This window comes from Mirounga leonina, unplaced genomic scaffold, assembly GCF_011800145.1.
Source record: "Mirounga leonina isolate KUSES-001 unplaced genomic scaffold, KU_Mleo_1.0 Mir_173, whole genome shotgun sequence".
In the NCBI taxonomy this organism is placed as follows: Eukaryota; Metazoa; Chordata; class Mammalia; order Carnivora; family Phocidae; genus Mirounga; species Mirounga leonina.
This window is the reverse complement of record NW_023270447.1, coordinates 93,599,285-93,614,485: the sequence shown is the minus strand read 5'-3', so window position 1 is coordinate 93,614,485 and position 15,201 is coordinate 93,599,285. Positions and strand designations below refer to the sequence as shown.

At 59.9% G+C, this 15,201-nt stretch overlaps 1 protein-coding gene and 1 long non-coding RNA gene across 5 annotated transcripts; one reads left to right on the top strand and one right to left on the bottom strand.

Annotated features, from left to right (window-relative positions):
* Nucleotides 1-2,905: 2,905 nt before the first annotated feature.
* MXRA8 (matrix remodeling associated 8) lies at nt 2,906-7,638 on the bottom strand. 2 transcript variants are annotated; one of them, XM_035020046.1, is made up of 10 exons: nt 7,499-7,638; nt 5,987-6,010; nt 5,566-5,871; nt 5,371-5,472; nt 4,811-5,281; nt 4,481-4,639; nt 4,262-4,301; nt 4,097-4,173; nt 3,903-3,983; nt 2,906-3,782 (listed from the first exon to the last, which is right to left on the bottom strand). In XM_035020046.1, the coding sequence occupies exons 1-10, from the start codon at nt 7,545-7,547 to the stop codon at nt 3,775-3,777; spliced, it is 1,317 nt and encodes a 438-aa protein (XP_034875937.1). In that variant the 5' UTR covers nt 7,548-7,638; the 3' UTR covers nt 2,906-3,774. The 2 variants fall into 2 exon arrangements, with proteins under 2 accessions (XP_034875937.1, XP_034875936.1); XM_035020045.1 differs by having other exon boundaries at nt 2,906-3,740.
* Nucleotides 7,639-7,808: 170 nt separating this feature from the next.
* LOC118020122 lies at nt 7,809-12,901 on the top strand. 3 transcript variants are annotated; one of them, XR_004681820.1, is made up of 4 exons: nt 7,809-10,101; nt 10,384-11,318; nt 12,156-12,326; nt 12,435-12,901. It is a non-coding gene; the product is annotated as an uncharacterized LOC118020122 (long non-coding RNA). The 3 variants fall into 3 exon arrangements; XR_004681819.1 differs by having other exon boundaries at nt 10,463-11,318; nt 12,156-12,901; XR_004681818.1 differs by having other exon boundaries at nt 12,156-12,901.
* Nucleotides 12,902-15,201: the final 2,300 nt, after the last annotated feature.

Genomic DNA, 15,201 nt, shown 5'->3' with positions numbered 1-15,201 from the left:
ACCCGCCCCGCCGACCCCGGCTCCGCTCGCGCCCGCGCTGCTGCCCCGCGGCCCGCGGCCGCCCATCCGCCCCGGCCCGGGGACGCAGGCAGGGAGGGCGTGCGAGGCCCGGCCGCGTCCGTGCGCCCCGCCGCCGCCGCCGCCCCCTCGGGCCGCGCAGTTAAAGGGACCGCCGGCCCCGGGTTGAGCGCGCCCGCCGGGGGGCGCCCGAGAGCGGGCGGGGCCTGACGTCATCGGGCCGCTCGCGGCGCAGCGCGAGGCGGGGTTGCGCACGCGCGGAAGGGCTGGAGGGCGGGGCGTGCGCGTGGGTGGCGGGGCCGCGGTGTCGGCGCCCGCGCAGAACTCCCTCCGCTCTCCGGGGCCCCGCCCCTGACCCCTGCCTCGGGCCCCGGGTGCCCGACCCCGCGCGCGGGCACGCCCACAATGTGCTCGGGCCGTAGCCCCTGCTGGGCCTAGGGTCTCGGCCCGTGCGCGGACAGGGGCGCGTCCCCCGGAGGGAGGCGGCTGAGGACCCTCCGGAAGCAGCCCTGCTGTCAGAAGGGAGACCCCGCCCCCGGCAACGCCGAGGCCCCCAGGGGTCGACTACAGAACCCAGAAGGTTCCGGAGAACCGGAGGGCTCCGGGGTCCGTGGTGCTCAAAGTCGGGGGCGCCCTGGTCACATCCGCGGGCAGCAGGGGGGCAGCACGGGAAGCTGAGGATACTTCGGTCCGGGCCGGGAGCCAAAGACAACTCGGTCTCTGCGCCCCGGCGCCCACTGCGTGCTCGCGCGCCCTCTACCAGGCCCCACGGAGGCTCCGCGAAACACGGGCCAAGTGCCTGCGGGTGCTCGCGTGGAGGCGGGGTGCGAGTGTGAACATGTGTATGTGCGGCTGAAGGTAACAGCGGAGGTCACCGGCAACGGCGCGCACGCACGATGCACAGAGGTGCCCGGGGAAGGTGGTGCTGGCAGCAGGTGAAGATGACCCCCACCCCCACCACCGCCTCTGTCGATCCACCAGCCTGGGGTCCTGTGTGGACCAGGGGAGACCCACAGCAGCGCCCCTCGGGCTGTGGAGGCTCCAACCACACGCTGACCCCACTGGAGGTGGAGGGTCTCCCCCATCCCAGGAGGAAGACTTGAGGCCAGTAGAGAGAATCCCACATTGGTGAGAGTGAAGAACAGGAGAGTCTCTAGGATAGGACCCAAGAATGATGAAGGTGGAGGATGCATGATGCCCCTTGCGACCTGTCCCCAGCACTCCCCCTGAAGCTGGTTGGAGCCTGGAGCTGTCCTAGCTGCCTAGTCATGACCATCCTTGGGCAGTGGATCAGCACAGGAAAAAGCCCATCAGTCCACCACTGACTGGAAGAGCCAGACTTTGAAGGAAAGCCCCTGAGCCCAGGCTAGGGACCATCCCCAGGTCAGCCTAGGCCAAGGGCACTGACCTCCATCCCCCTAGGCTCTGGTGGGGAGAGTGGACAGGGCTCTGTGAGGTGGGCACCCGCTCAGCAAAGCCTGCACCGTCTCCCCTTGGGTCTCGGTTTCCCCAGAGGTAATCTGAGGAAGCCAGGTAGTGGCTGGCTCTCTGCTGGGCGTCTAGGGGAGGGAGATAGGCCCCACCCTGAGAGCTCCCAGGGGACCAGCATCCCCCAGGCCAGACATGAATGACTGCTGGTCTCACAGATGTAGGGTCTGATGCCCCATCTGTGCTCTGCCCCCCCCCCCCCTCAAGCCTCTCTTTCTCACCTGGCTGCCCTAGTCCTATGAGAGAGGCTGGTAGCCAGAGGCCAGAGCTGACTCTGTGGTCAGGCAGGCACACTGCAACGGGGAGTGAGTTTGTGGTCCGAGCAGTGCAGCTACTGTGGGGCCAGGGGTCACAGGCTGGGAGGGAGGCACATTTTCAAGCAAGCCACAGCTCCCTGGCCCAGCCTCCCTCCCTGCCTTTGCCACTGTGGGACCCTTGCAGGTGTGTAGTGAGGAGACAGCCACACTGAGGTGCTGTCTGAGCATCTCACATCCAGAGTCTGGACATTCAGATAAAAGCCTGAACCTAGGATGCCCACCACAAACTCCTGCCTTGTGTCTCCTGCGGTATCTTTTAAAATGACCACTCAGAATTGAGCCTACAAAAAATTAGTGACCACCATCCCAACCACCTTATAAGTAATAGGAGTATGCTACCCTGCTGTCTCTCTCCTGATCTGGAATGGAGAACTGCCCTTCTGAAGCCTTGCTCACCGCACCCCTCTCCTGGGATCTGTAAGTAACACATCCTTTGACTTTACTCCCTTCACGTGAGTGTCCTGGGCCTTCCTCACAGCCGCCCCGGGGTTTTCACTTCCCCAGAGTGGGAGCTCCGATGCCAGGTCACCTGCTGGCCCTGTGTGGCTGGCTTGTGCCCCTAATTCAGCCAGACATAATCTGCATGTTCTCCACACACCACCCCAGGGTTTCCAGCACAGGGTGACAGACATCCTTTCCCGCTTCCTGCTGCCCTGGAAGAGTTTTGGGGGATGGGGTCAGGGCTGGAGAAACACAAGGGCTTCTTCCTCCTGCAGCCCCCTCCCATCCCCCTCACAAGCCTTTGGTGCCTACTCCTGCTTCCCCCGCTTTATCCTCACACATCTAATCCCATTTTGGCATCTGCTTCTCAGAGGGCTGTCCTCTGAGCATGTCCAGGCTCCTCCCCTCCACGTCCAAATAAGCCCTCAGAAGAGAATCTAGAACTCCTTTACAACCAGGAATAGTGCCATAGGATTGGACCGGATGTTGCTCTTCCCAGGATACCTGGACTCAGACTTTCCACTCAAAGAAGTGGGTGGTGACAGCAGGGCTTCAGATGAAGGAAAGCATTTCGAGGTTCCCAAGGCCCAGACTCTGCCCCCCAGGATATGAAGTAGGAGCCACAGAGGCATACCTGGGGCCAAGTCTAAAAATCATGGAGTCTTTATTGTGATGGTGGCAGTTTCCCAGGAGCAAATGTGGGGTGTTGGGGGTGGCAGCACAAGCCACTCTAGAACCATCTTTACCCCTCCCCTGTCCTCAGGCAAAACAGAAGCCAAATGAGGTCCCAGCCCCAGACTCCAGCCCAAGGAGGGGCTGCGGGAGGGGGGTCAGAGTCAAAAGTCACATGGAGCCCAGTGACTGTCAAGGCACTTGCTGGAAACAAAGCTGGAATAGGGTGGAAGGCAGAGAAGAAGCCCCAGGTAGCCCAACACAGAGCAGAGGGGAATTAGTCTGGGGCCTGGAGTGTGCAATCCTCAGATCCCAGCCGTAGGTTCCCCCTAGAAAGGGGTGAAGAAGGGGCCAGGGTGCTAGCCCTGAGGCTGACCTGAGCTCCAAGAGCCCCACTGAGCCCCAGCCCATAGTGGCAGGGGCCAGGAGAGCCTGAAGGACTGGTGAAGATCAGCAGGGCTGTGCCTGGGTTGGGGGAGGGGCAGGACCACCGGTGAGTGTGGAAGCCAGCAGGCACCTGCTGAGGGCTGGTGAAGGGGCAGCTGCAGCTCCAGCAGAATCCCAGAGCCCGCTGCTGCTTGTGAGGATTGGGATGGCTCCCGGGAGAGGGGTCTGGAGACAGCCTTGCTCTGTGCCAGTCCAGGCCAAGTTCCAGGACAGCGGGACCAGCCGCTGGAAGGGGGTCGGGTGAGCCACATGAGGGTCAGGAGGTCATCCTCCAAGATGGACAGATAGGAGTTGGCAGGGCTGCTGGCCCAGCCAGGAGCCCAGGATCACCTTATTTGCAGTACTCCTTTTGGAACTCTGGAAGCCAAGGGAACAGGCGGGTGTCTGCCCTCTATCCCTCTGTCACAGGGGTAAACACAAGGCAGACATCTAGCAGGACTGCCCAGGGACTCCTGCCCCTGGGGCTGGCTAGTGAGTGTGGGTGGGTGAGGTATGGGCCCAGCCCTCCTAGTCACTCACCTCTGTCCAAGTCAATGTTCTTGATGGGCAGTGGGCTGTGGCCCAGCTCAGCCCTCTCCTTCAGGATGTTGTTTTTGTAATCTGGTGCAGGGAAAGAGCAGGGTGAGGCCCCCCCACCCCAGAGATGTGCCTCCCCTAGCTCAGGCCTGGGAGCCACAGCCTTCCCCCACCTTGGTTCTGGGACCATCCCTCACCTAATTGGATGTCCTCACTCCTGTAAAGAGCCTGGTCTCCTGTGGCCACAGCAAACTCTGCCATGTTCACATCCTTCCTGGAGGTGGGAGGGTGGTGGGCAGTTAGAGCAGAGCGGGGTGGGGGTGGGGGTCTGGTCCCCAGGAGAGCCTGGAGGGGGCACTCACCCCTTTGACTTCCCCGACTTCTTGTTGGAGTATTCGTAGCCTGGGGAGGAAGACTCATGTTGGGCCCAGCCTCACCCCCTCCCCAGCTCCCTCAGCCCTGAGGAAGCCTCCCATCCCTGCTTACTCTCTGCTCAAGCCACCGCACCCCACACCCCGCCTCTGGTCAGGGAAGGCTTCCTAGCTCTGGCCTCCACCGTGCGGGATGGAGCCCCAGCTCACCTCCGCGGCGACGCTGCCGGGTGGCCAGGATGACGGTGATGAGCAGCAGGATGAAGAGGAGCAGGGTGGCCAGCACGTAGCCCAGCTGCTGGAAGAAGTGGGCGCGGCCCTCGGGCACTATGACGTTGATGACGCTGCGGCCGCGCGCCAGGGTGGGATCTGCACGGGCCGTGCGGGGGCGGTGTCAGGGAGCGCGCCCGGGACCCCCAAGGCGTGCGCCCGATCCAGGCCGCCCCTGCGGCGCGGGGCCCAGGAGGGCATGGACGGGAGGGGCCTCCCCTCGGCTAACACCCAGGCCCGGGAGGGGGACAGGGAGGGGCCCCGCGGCACCTGGGCCAGGGGCGCCGCTGTGGCTGGAACCGTTGCCCGGCGAGTCCCGCGGGGGCGGCTCAGCGACGGGCTCGGTGACTCTCAGGTGGAAGATGCGGCGCTCGTGCAGGCCGCAGTAGTGATGGTGCAAGTGGCAGGAGTATGTGCCCTCGTCAGCTGGCTCCAGCGGGTCGATGCGCAGGGAGAAGTCGCCGCGCGCAAAGGCGTCCGCCCCCACCGCCACGCGGTCGCGCAGGAAGGGCGGCCCGTAGGCTCGGCGCTCGCCCGACGCGTACAGGTCCAGCAGGCGGTCAGCGCGGTCGTGCGGCACCCCGGGCGGCTGTCGGTCCCAGTGCACAACTTGCTGCGCCTCCTCCAGGTGCCGGTCGGTCCACACGTGCGCCCGGTTCACGCAGGTGAGCAGCGCGGGCGAGCCGCGCTCCACCACCAGCACCTCCTTCTCGCCGTCCCAGTGCGCGCCGGCCTCCCGGGCTGGGGGTGCAGGTGGGTCAGCGCCGGCGGGCGGGGAGGGAGCCCGCAGGGGCGCGTCCCGGGGCGGGCGGGGTGGGGGGCACACTCACGGTTGTCCGTGACCTCCAGGCGGACGGCCAGGGTCTCGAACAGGTGGCAGTAATGGTGGTGCAGGTTACAGGTGTACAGGCCTGCGTCGGCCTCCTCCACCGCTGCGAGCCGGCGGAAAGCCCGGCGGTGAGGTGTGCAGCCGGCCCGCGCCACCCCGCCCCTGCACCGCCCGCCGCGGTGCCCAGGCCCCTTACCGCGGATGAGCAGCGAGAAGTTGCCGTCGCGGAAGGCGGAGAGCGGCAGCTGGAGGCGGCCGCCGTCGCGGGGCTCGTACACGCGTTGCTCGCCCGCGGAGTACATGTCTACGAGTCTGCGGGCCGGTCCGCCGGCCGGGCTGCCGCTGAGGTCCCAGTGGACCACGCGCTGGCGGTCGTGCAGCCGGTCCTGGGTCCACACCATTCTCGGGCTCTGGCAGCGCAGGACGGCCAGGGCGCCCGCCGCCCAGCTCACGGTGGACTCGGATACCACGGAGCTGGCGGCTGGCACGGGCCCTGAGGGCACTGGGGGGGGGAGGAGTCACTGGGGGAGGGATAGGACCCAAGGAGAAGGTGTAGGGTGGGCCTGGCAACACAGGAGGGGAACTGTTGTGGTTTCCAGGGGAGGGTGGTCACTAACCTGAGGACAGAAGGACAGCAGAACCTAGAAGAAGAAGAAGAGAGTCGCACTGGGGAGGGGATGACCTGAGCCTTTGCATCCAGGTCACCCACCCAGCCCCGGGCCCCCCACTTGGCTGCCTGGGTCCATTATAGTCCTTGCTGAGGTGGGTGTTAATGACACCCTCTTTATATACATATATAGGTTTTATTTATTTGAGAGAGAGAGAGCACGCATGCGAGGGCAAAGGGGGGGAGGAGCAGAGGGAGAAGCAGGCTCCCCCCTGAGCAGAGAGCCCAAGGCAGGGCTGGAACCCAGGACCCTGAGATCGTGACCTGAGCCGAAGGCAGACGCTTAACCAGCTGAGCCACCCAGGTGCCCCGTTAATGACACCTCTTTTTTTTTTTTTTTTTTTTTTTTTTTGCATTTACAAGTTTATTACAAAGCACACAACTCAGGAATAGCCAGATGGAGGAGATACATAGGGCAAGGCATAGGTTGAGGGCCGGGGGGCGGGGGGGGCAGGCAGGTGCTGTGTGTGCAGCAATGACCTTCTTAATAGGTGGGGATAAAGTCAGAGAAGCCAAGCAGACAGGATGGGGGAGGGGGCTCCTTTAGCCCCACATGGTGCAGGCACGTCTCCCATGGTCCCCACCTAATCCTCAGTGTCACCTGCCTAGACCGTGGGACGGCTCTTCCCCTTTAGGGGGTGAATGGTGGAACCAGCTGTGGAGTGTGTGCTTGTCACCAAGGGCCACCCTCGGGAATGGTGGCCCTTGTCACCATCCTGCAGCAAGGCCACGAGCATGCCAAAGCGTGAAGCTCAAGGCTGGTTTCGGGGGCTCCCGCACATTCGCATCCAATAAGGTACGTGCACCTGCCAAGAGCCATGCCACACACGCCCTCAAGAGTCCTCAGACATCTGGGCACCCTGCCCCACACCCAGGTCTCAGGGCTGGAGCCCCCTCAGCCGTCCTGAAGAGCAGAGGTCTGAAGCACGAGCAGGCTGGACTGTCCGCACCCCACAGGCAAGTTCCTGCTCCAGAGATGGGCTGAGCGCCCGGGACCAGGAGGAATGTGCTGGGTCAGCAGGCCAGCCCAGGAGGCGGGCTCAGGGGGCCTGGGAGCCAAGGGGGGACTTGAGCAGACCCTGTGAGCCCCACCATTCCCAGGCCCCCTAGAGTCCCCAACCTACCCCTCGCCACCTGAGGGGCTTCCTGGAAGAGTGGGGTGGGGGAGGGACCCCAGGGAGAGGCACCCGCCACCTCAGCCTCCCTGCCCTTCTTGGCCCTCTGGCTCCCGAATCCGTGTGGTGGAGATCTAACATAAAACCTCACACCCTCCTGCGTCCTGGGGGCCCCTTATTCCTGGTGAGCGGCCACCTTGAGCCCCCCCACCCTGACCCAGCCCCTTCCCGGCAGGGGGAGCGTCACACTCCTCCCAACTCGAGCTCAGACAGGCAGCTCTGACCAGAACACAAACTCCGAAGATGCTCGGGCTTCCAGTGCAGACCCCCACCCACCCCGCACTCACTCTGCAGAAGTACAAGTTCCCAGACCGTAACTTGGGACCGCAGCTCCATGGCGCCCGCCTGGCCCGCCTGCCTCGCTTTGTCTCACTTCTGCTCCAACTCTCCAGAAAAACAGCCCGGCCCCCTCCCCCTCCTTAGCACCCACCATGACATCACGGAGCCCTGGGCGGGATCGACAGTCTGCAGACCGCCCCCTCTGGCTCCTGCTGGCCCCTAGTCCTCCCCAGATCCTTGGCTGGCCCAGTGGGGAGGAGTAGGAACACGGCCCCGTGTCTGACAAAGTGAGGGGAAATCAGAGCAGAGACCCTGCCCCTCCTCTGGCCCAGGTCCTCGAGAGGGGCCAGGAGCCCAGCCCTTGGAGGGGCAGGAGGGCTGAGGGCATGGTTCCAGACGCCGGATGCCGTGGGGGTGGCTGTGACATATGAGGCCCTTTGGGGCTGCTACAGGGCTGGGGCTCTGGGGTGGACATTACCTCATGTCCACCTCTGTCGGGGAACCCTGGCCCAGGGTGCTCCCCTGTGTGGACAGTGTGGGCAGGACCCCGCTTTGTGCTTGCCGTGGAGCTTGAGGCATCCCTCTTAGCAGAAAGGCATCCGGGGGCTGGGACCCCCAAGAAGCCCAGGGTGCCACACCTACAGCTCTTCCCCTCTTCCTCTCAGCCTCCTCTGGGGGCTGCATTTCTTCATTTGTGAAAGGAAAAGAACAGTCACACCAGCCCTGGGGGGGGGGGGGGGGGGGTGGTAAACCGGGCAGGGGGCTCCCTTAGGACAGCATGTTGGGCCCTGCTGTCCATCAGGCTTTTTTACCACCCAAAGGGACCTGCCAGGGCATGAGGGTGGGGACCCTGAGCACTGAGGGGCAGCGTTTGACCAGCCCCTCCCCTCTGGCCTGGACCCCAATCTGCCCACCATCAAGGGCAGAGCTTGGTGTCCCTGAAACCAAACCCTGGCTAAGATGCTCCCCGCCCAGAGTGGAGGAGGGAAGGCGGGTATGGGAGCCTCCCCCATGGAAGGCACAAATTTGAAGCTCTGGGAAAACTTACAAAGTCACATAAACAAATCCAAAATAACAGATCACACACTGTGTACCAAACCCACTCTTTCTAGTTAAGCAAACCTCAAAAAGAAAAAAAGGAAAAAAAAAAAAGTAAACAACCACCAAAACCCACAGTGCATGTTTTAGACTATTCATTTGAATAGAATTATGGTCACAGGCCTCGCCCTTGAACCCTGTCCTGGTCCCCAATTCCTCAGACAAGCAAGGACCCCAGTCTGGCTGGATTCTCCAGCTTCAGGCAAGGTGGGGAGACTGTCAGGGCTGCAGCAGAGGGAATGAGGACCAGCCATGAGGATGTGAGGAGCACCCCCTAATGGACCCATTTCCTCAGCAAGACTCAGGCCCCTGGGGTTGGGGCGCCATTTCCAAACTGGAATCAGAGCCCATCCTGGTCTCAGCCCCTCCCTGGGCCTTTCATTCTGGAAAAACAAGCCCCGCCTGGCTGGCCTTGAGGCCTGGGCTCTCCTCCTGTTTTTTTAACTGGTTTATATTAGCTGGTGACCTCCCTTCTCTGTGCCTTGCCCATGTCTCTCCGTCTCTGTCCTCTGTTCCCTCCTCTGTCGGCTGGGCTGTCTCTCTCCCATGGATGGAAGATGTCCAGGCAGTGCTGGAGGGAGGCAGAAATGGCCCAGCGCCTGCCCCTCTGTCTGGAAGGGGACGGGGTCAGCTCGCAGCCCTGAGCCAGGAGCCTATGGGCGCCCTCCCTCTCCCAGCAGGTTCCCTGGCCTCGGGCCCTGTGGGGCCCTCACGGTGGAGACTCAGCCCTCAGCTCGGTCCAAATGCATAAGTCTGCGGGGGCTGCCCCTGGGGGGAAGCTGGCCCCCATGCACCACTGGGCAGGAATGGACAGAGGCAGTGGAGAGCTGCAACCCCCTCTTCCCTGCCCCTCTCTGCCTGAGGCCAGCAAAGAGCTGGCGTCCTGTCCCCGCTCTTGGCAGTTAGTAGCCACAGATGAGAGTGGAGGTCCAGCGGGCCACCTGCCCCTCCCCTGGCCAAGGCCTGAGACCTCCTGCTCATTTCCCAGTCTCGCCTGGCACGTCCATTCCTCGGGAAGAGAACACACCAGGACAAAGCCACTGACCTCACCATGGTCCCACCCTGAGCTCTGGCCAACCCCCCCCACCCCCACCCCCCCGCCAGACTGGAGCCCTGTACCCACCTCCCCTCTTCTAGGAGGCGTGGCTGGACAAGGCAGGGGGCAGCCAACCAGCCCCGCTAAGAATCTGGTTCTGGCTTCTGCTCCCGGGGACTCGGACATTCCAGGCAGCCAGGCTCACTGGGAGGAGAAACCACAGGCACTCAGAGACGCCACCAGACACAGAGACGCGTGCTCACGCCCACCGTTCTGTCACTCGAGAAATATTCGCTGAGCACCTACTGTGTGCCAGGGAACTGGAAGCTGTCGGAGGGAGGCAGGCAGACGGCAGGCCGGCTCACGGACGGATAAGATGGTTTTCATCCCCGGGAGAAGTGTCAAGAGACGGAAACAGGGCAGACTCTCCCTCCACAGGACTGACCGGGACGGCCTCCGAGGGAGTGACACCCACAGGTAAATGTCAGGCCGGTGCCTGGGGAAGCTGTCTCCCTGATGAGAGAGCAGAGCTGGGGGCATGGGGAGGTCTGTGGGGACCCCAGTCTGGCTCTCATGCTCAGTGAGCAAGATAGGGGCCTGGAGGGTCTAAGTGAGGAGGATGTGGTCTGGGGGTGCAGGAGTGTGCGATGGTTAGAGCTGGTAGGGTTTATATGAACACACAAGGAAAACAGTCCTCCAAGGGCCAGGTGGCATGATGTCCGGGCCCCCAGGGGGCACACCCCGTGTCTTCCCCTTTAGTGTGGGCAGGAGCCGAAACAATGCCGGAAGGGCCTTTTGCACCCACATGACGAAGTGCTGGGACGCCACTCTCCGACAGGGTCCCCGTCCTGCTGCCTGCAGTCATCTGGCCACTCTGAAAGGGCCTTGCAGGGACCATGTGGGCGGCCCCCAGCCAAGAGCCAAGAAGAAAGTGGACCTCAGGCCTACAACAACAAGGAACTGGACTCCGCCCGCCCCCCACATGAGCGTGGGAGAGGGCCGCGCTCAGGCCCGGATGCAGCCCCGGCAGACATCGATTTCACCTGGGAGGCCCTGAGCCGAGGGCCCAGAAAACTCGCATCCACATGTCTGACCCAGGGAAGCCGTGTAATAGTGAATGTGTTGCATTAAGCTGCTCAATTTGTGGCAATTTGTGGTACAGCGAGAGAAGACAAACATAACTATCTCCGGAACAGAGCGAGGCCAGGGCTTAACCCAGCAAAAGGCACACATTTCACAAGGAGAAGGGACTGGTTCCTCAGTTTGGGGCTGGCTGCTGGCTGCAGCATGTGGTGCAGGGCAGGCCACGAGGCTGAGGCCACATGGAGAGCCACGTCACAGACTGCAAGCTCGCCCAACTTCACTGACAAGTTTCTGCCAGTTGTGACCATTCTGGGAAGGGCCACTTGCATATGCATTGGCCCTTCCTCTGGAGGCCTGAGGGCTTGCACACCGTGGCCTCTCATGCCACGAGGCAGGGAACTCCGCACATCCGGGGTCTGAAGAGCTGAGTGTGTCCCTCAGGAGAGCTGTTGACTGTGAGGGCTCTGGCTGCCTTCTGGTGAGGACCACAGGTCGATGACATGTCAGGTCGGGCTGAGAGGTCGTCGAGGCATTGAGACACTGATTTGAGAAGACAGGACAGGCACCCGCCTGGCTCGGTCGATGGACCGTGTGCTCTCCATCTCCAGATTGTGAGTTTGAGCCTCGAGTTGGGTGTAGAGAGGACTTAAAATAAAATAGGGGTGCCTGGGTGATTCAGTCATTTAAGTGTCTGACTCTTAATTTCAGCTCAGGTCATGATCTCAGGGTAGAGGGCTCTGCACTCATTGGAGAGTCTGCCTGAGATTCTCTCTCCCTATGCCCCCACCAACTCATGCCCTCGCTCTCTCTCAAAAAAAAAAAAAAAAAGCTTAAAAAAATAAGCAAAAATACAGACAAGAATATGGAAATATAGAAACATTGTGTCATGGACCAGCCAACTTTCCTTTTTTTTTTTTTTTAAGATTTTATTTATTTGACGAGAGAGAGAGCGCACAAACTGGGGGAGTGGAAGAGGGAGAAGCAGGCTTCCCGCGGAGCAGGGAGCCCGATGCGGGGCTCGATTCCAGGACCCTGGGATCATGACCTCAGCCAAAGGCAGACACTTAACAACTGAGCCACCCAGGCACCCCGTGCACGTGATTCCTTTGAGCATCTCAGCTTTACATTGAGCGTGGGGTCGAGCTCTCCCAGCAGGAATGCTGCAGGAGGAAGGGGTTCTCCTGTGTGTCGGGCTGGGCTGGGTTGGTCAGTGGTGTCATGCCCACGACACACTGTCCCTCGGCCATCTCGAAGCCTTGACCTGGCCACAGTAATCTTCCTGCAGTGCTCTCAACAGGGAAACCAGCACCCCGCCCCCTCTGCAGTGTGCCTCGGGCCCATGCAGCCTGGAAGGTTCCCATCACCTCGCATGCCCAGCACCCCCACCCATACCCTCACGTACTCTGCCTCATCATGTGGATCTTGGGCTAAGCTGAATGTGTTCCTAGGCTGCCTACTTCGAGCCATGGTGGGGATCAGCCCGAGACCCACAGGGAGGTCCCAAAGAAGCTGAGTCTAGATGAGAGACATGCTCTTCCTGATCCAAAGAGGAAGCAACTGGTACAAAGGGGCCCCAGAGCCCTGACGTGGTCCCTTGAGACAGTGTGGCAGGTGTCCAGGTATGGTCACGTGGCAGCTTGTCCAAGAACGCTGTTTCCCACAGTATCGACAGTCAAAAGTCCCTGAAACAGCCACTCATATACCGGCCCTTTTGATCTTTCTTCCAGAACAGTCCATTTCTGATTTGCAGTTTGTAGCAGGTAAGTGTGAGGAAAGCAGAAACCACCACTGGCTCACCAAGCTGGACAGAACGTGCAAAGGTCAGAGGGCAAAATCTCTCTTGAGGTGCAACATACTCTCCAAGGATTTGGTCAACAGTGACTCTGAGCATTACAACACTTAACGGGCTGGGAGGACACTAAAAACTACCAGGCGCTTTTAGTTGGCACCGTGGTGTCCTGACTGCCCAGCAAGAGCGCGGAAACAGAAATGAAGCTCGTCTGTGGACAAGACTACGCCAGTCCTTCGCTTCAACAGAAACCGGCAAAGCTGCTCAAACACAGCAACGGTAACAGCACGACTTCTGTATATAAACAGCCTAGGAAGAAGGAACATTTCTTACTTGACTTTCCCATCACTCAGGCCTCATACTATGTGATGAGGTGATTAAAATATGTTAATAAATCATTTACTTCTCTGTACTAGTCCTCCTTTTGTACAACAAGAGAGGTGGCCTTTGTTTTGCCAACAGAGACAGGTGGGGTTGAGCACATGCTGTTCGCTTTTCCATTTCTGACATGAGGCCTGAATTTTGGGAAGGCAACACCGGGAGTTGTGAGAAGGGGCCTGGTAGGAACACGGTCGTCTCAGCTGTAGTTGGTTTTTTTTTTTAAGATTTTATTTATTTGACAGAGAGAGAGAGCGCCAGAGCAGGAACACAAGCAGGGGGAGTGGGAGAGGGAGAAACAGGCTTCCCGCCGGGCAGGGAGCCCTATGTGGGGCTCGATCCCAGGACCCTGGGATCATGACCTGAGCCGAAGGCAGATGCTTAACGACTGAGCCACCCAGGTGCCCCTTATTTTTATTTTTTTTAAGGATTTTATTTATTTGTGAGAGAGAGAGAGAGAGCACAGACGGAGAGGGAGAAGCAGACTCCTCGCTGAGTAGGGAGCCCAACGTGGGGCTCGATCCCAGGACCCTGAGATCACGACCTGAGCCGAAGGCAGACGCTTAACGACTGAGCCACCCAGGCGCCCCAGCTGTAGTTTTAATCAGGGTGGAGATATGTAAAACGAGCACAGGTTTGAAATGATTAGCAGGAGCCTTTGCCCCCTAAGATATGAGGACCATTTGGTAACAGATTTGAGCCGTGGTGGGCATCAGCCCGAGACCCACAGGGAGGGCCCAAGGAGGCCGAGGCTGGGTGAGAGAGATGCTCTTCCGGATCCAAACAGGAAGCAACTGGTTTCCTTCTCTTTATTATTCTAGATACACCTGCTCAGTTAAACAACATCCTTCTGCCTCTCTGTGAATGTGTTTCCATGTTCTACATGACATATCTACGCTGTCCACTTTAGTTCGTCTCTATTCAACTGTATGTGACACAACATATATGTCAAACTTTACCATCCAAACTAGACACAATTTGAAAAAAGAACAAATGTTTTTATATAGTGATCACTATTTCTGTAGTCCCTGTCTATGGGAATCTCAGTATCTTTAAAAATTATCCAGCTAGGGGCACCTGGGTGGCTCAGCTGTTAAGCGTCTGCCTTCGGCTCGGGTTGTGATCCCAGGGTCCTGGGATCGAACCCCGCATCGGGCTCCCTGCTCGGCAGGAAGCCTGCTTCTCCCTCTCCCACTCCCCCTGCTTGTGTTCCTGCTCTCGCTAACTCTGTCAGATAAATAAATAAATAAAATCTTAAAAAAAAAATTATCCAGCTATTTCCTGTATCCTTTGATGCAGAACAAACCACCTTGAAACAAACTGGCCTCCAACTATGAGCTGGGGTTGGGGGTTGAGCAGGGAAGCTGTTCCTAGGGTAAGTGGCACCGTGTGCTTATCAAGATTCACGGAACAGCATAGCTTGGTGTGAACCCCAATGGACGCAAATTCTTAAAAGCTCTTTTAGGAAGTTGGGAGAATCAGAATGTGGCAAAAGCAAGCAAGCAAGCAAAGTACATTTCAAATGAAATGACCTCAGTGAAGGGGGTGGGGAAGTGCTGACCCAAGTCACTTTGGGGATGAGAAGAGTTTGCAAGATGAGAGGCTACGAAGTGTGCACAGCCCTGCTCACTAGCTGATAGACTGTTCCCTATGGGCTATGGTTGATCGATTCTGATGTGTCCACCAGAATCAAACAGTTCAGCAAGCAGGTGGCAGACAGTGGCAGCCAGGTTTCTCACTACTTGGGGTTAAGCAAGGAGAGGCGGCTAGAATGACCTGTGCGGTCATGGGTGACAGCTGGAGATCCAGTATCAGCTTGCGTTCAGTGTGGGGTAAACACCGGTGCACACGAGCAGAAGCACAGATGTGCGCGCACGGGACAGCACATGCACGAGCACACGGGACAGCACACGCATGAACAGAAGCACAGACGTGCGCGCTTACACAGGACAGCACACGCACGAGCACATGAGACAGCACACTCATGAACAGAAGCACAGACGTGCGCGCGTACATGGGACAGCACACTGGATGGCACACGCAGAGGAGAAGCACAGATGTGTGCATGTACATGGGACAGCACACACACGAGTACACGGGACAGCACACGCATGAGCACACGGGACAGCACACACACGAGCAGAAGCACAGACGTGTGCGTGTACACGGGACAGCACACACACGAGCACACGGGACAGCACACGCACGAGCAGAAGCACAGACGTGTGCGTGTACACAGGACAGCACACGCACGAGCACACGGGACAGCACACGCACGAACAGAAGCACAGACGTGTGCGTGTACACGGGACAGCACACGCACGAGC

Coding starts and splice junctions, on each gene's coding strand:
- MXRA8 (XM_035020045.1), bottom strand. CDS start 7,547: ATGGAGCTGCGGTCCCAAGTTACGGTCTGGGAACTTGTACTTCTGCAG. Junction 5,872..5,986: donor TGCTGTCCTTCTGTCCTCAG/GTTAGTGACCAC, acceptor TCCCCCCCCCAG/TGCCCTCAGGGCCCGTGCCA. Junction 4,302..4,480: donor CCGGCAGCGTCGCCGCGGAG/GTGAGCTGGGGC, acceptor CTTCCTCCCCAG/GCTACGAATACTCCAACAAG.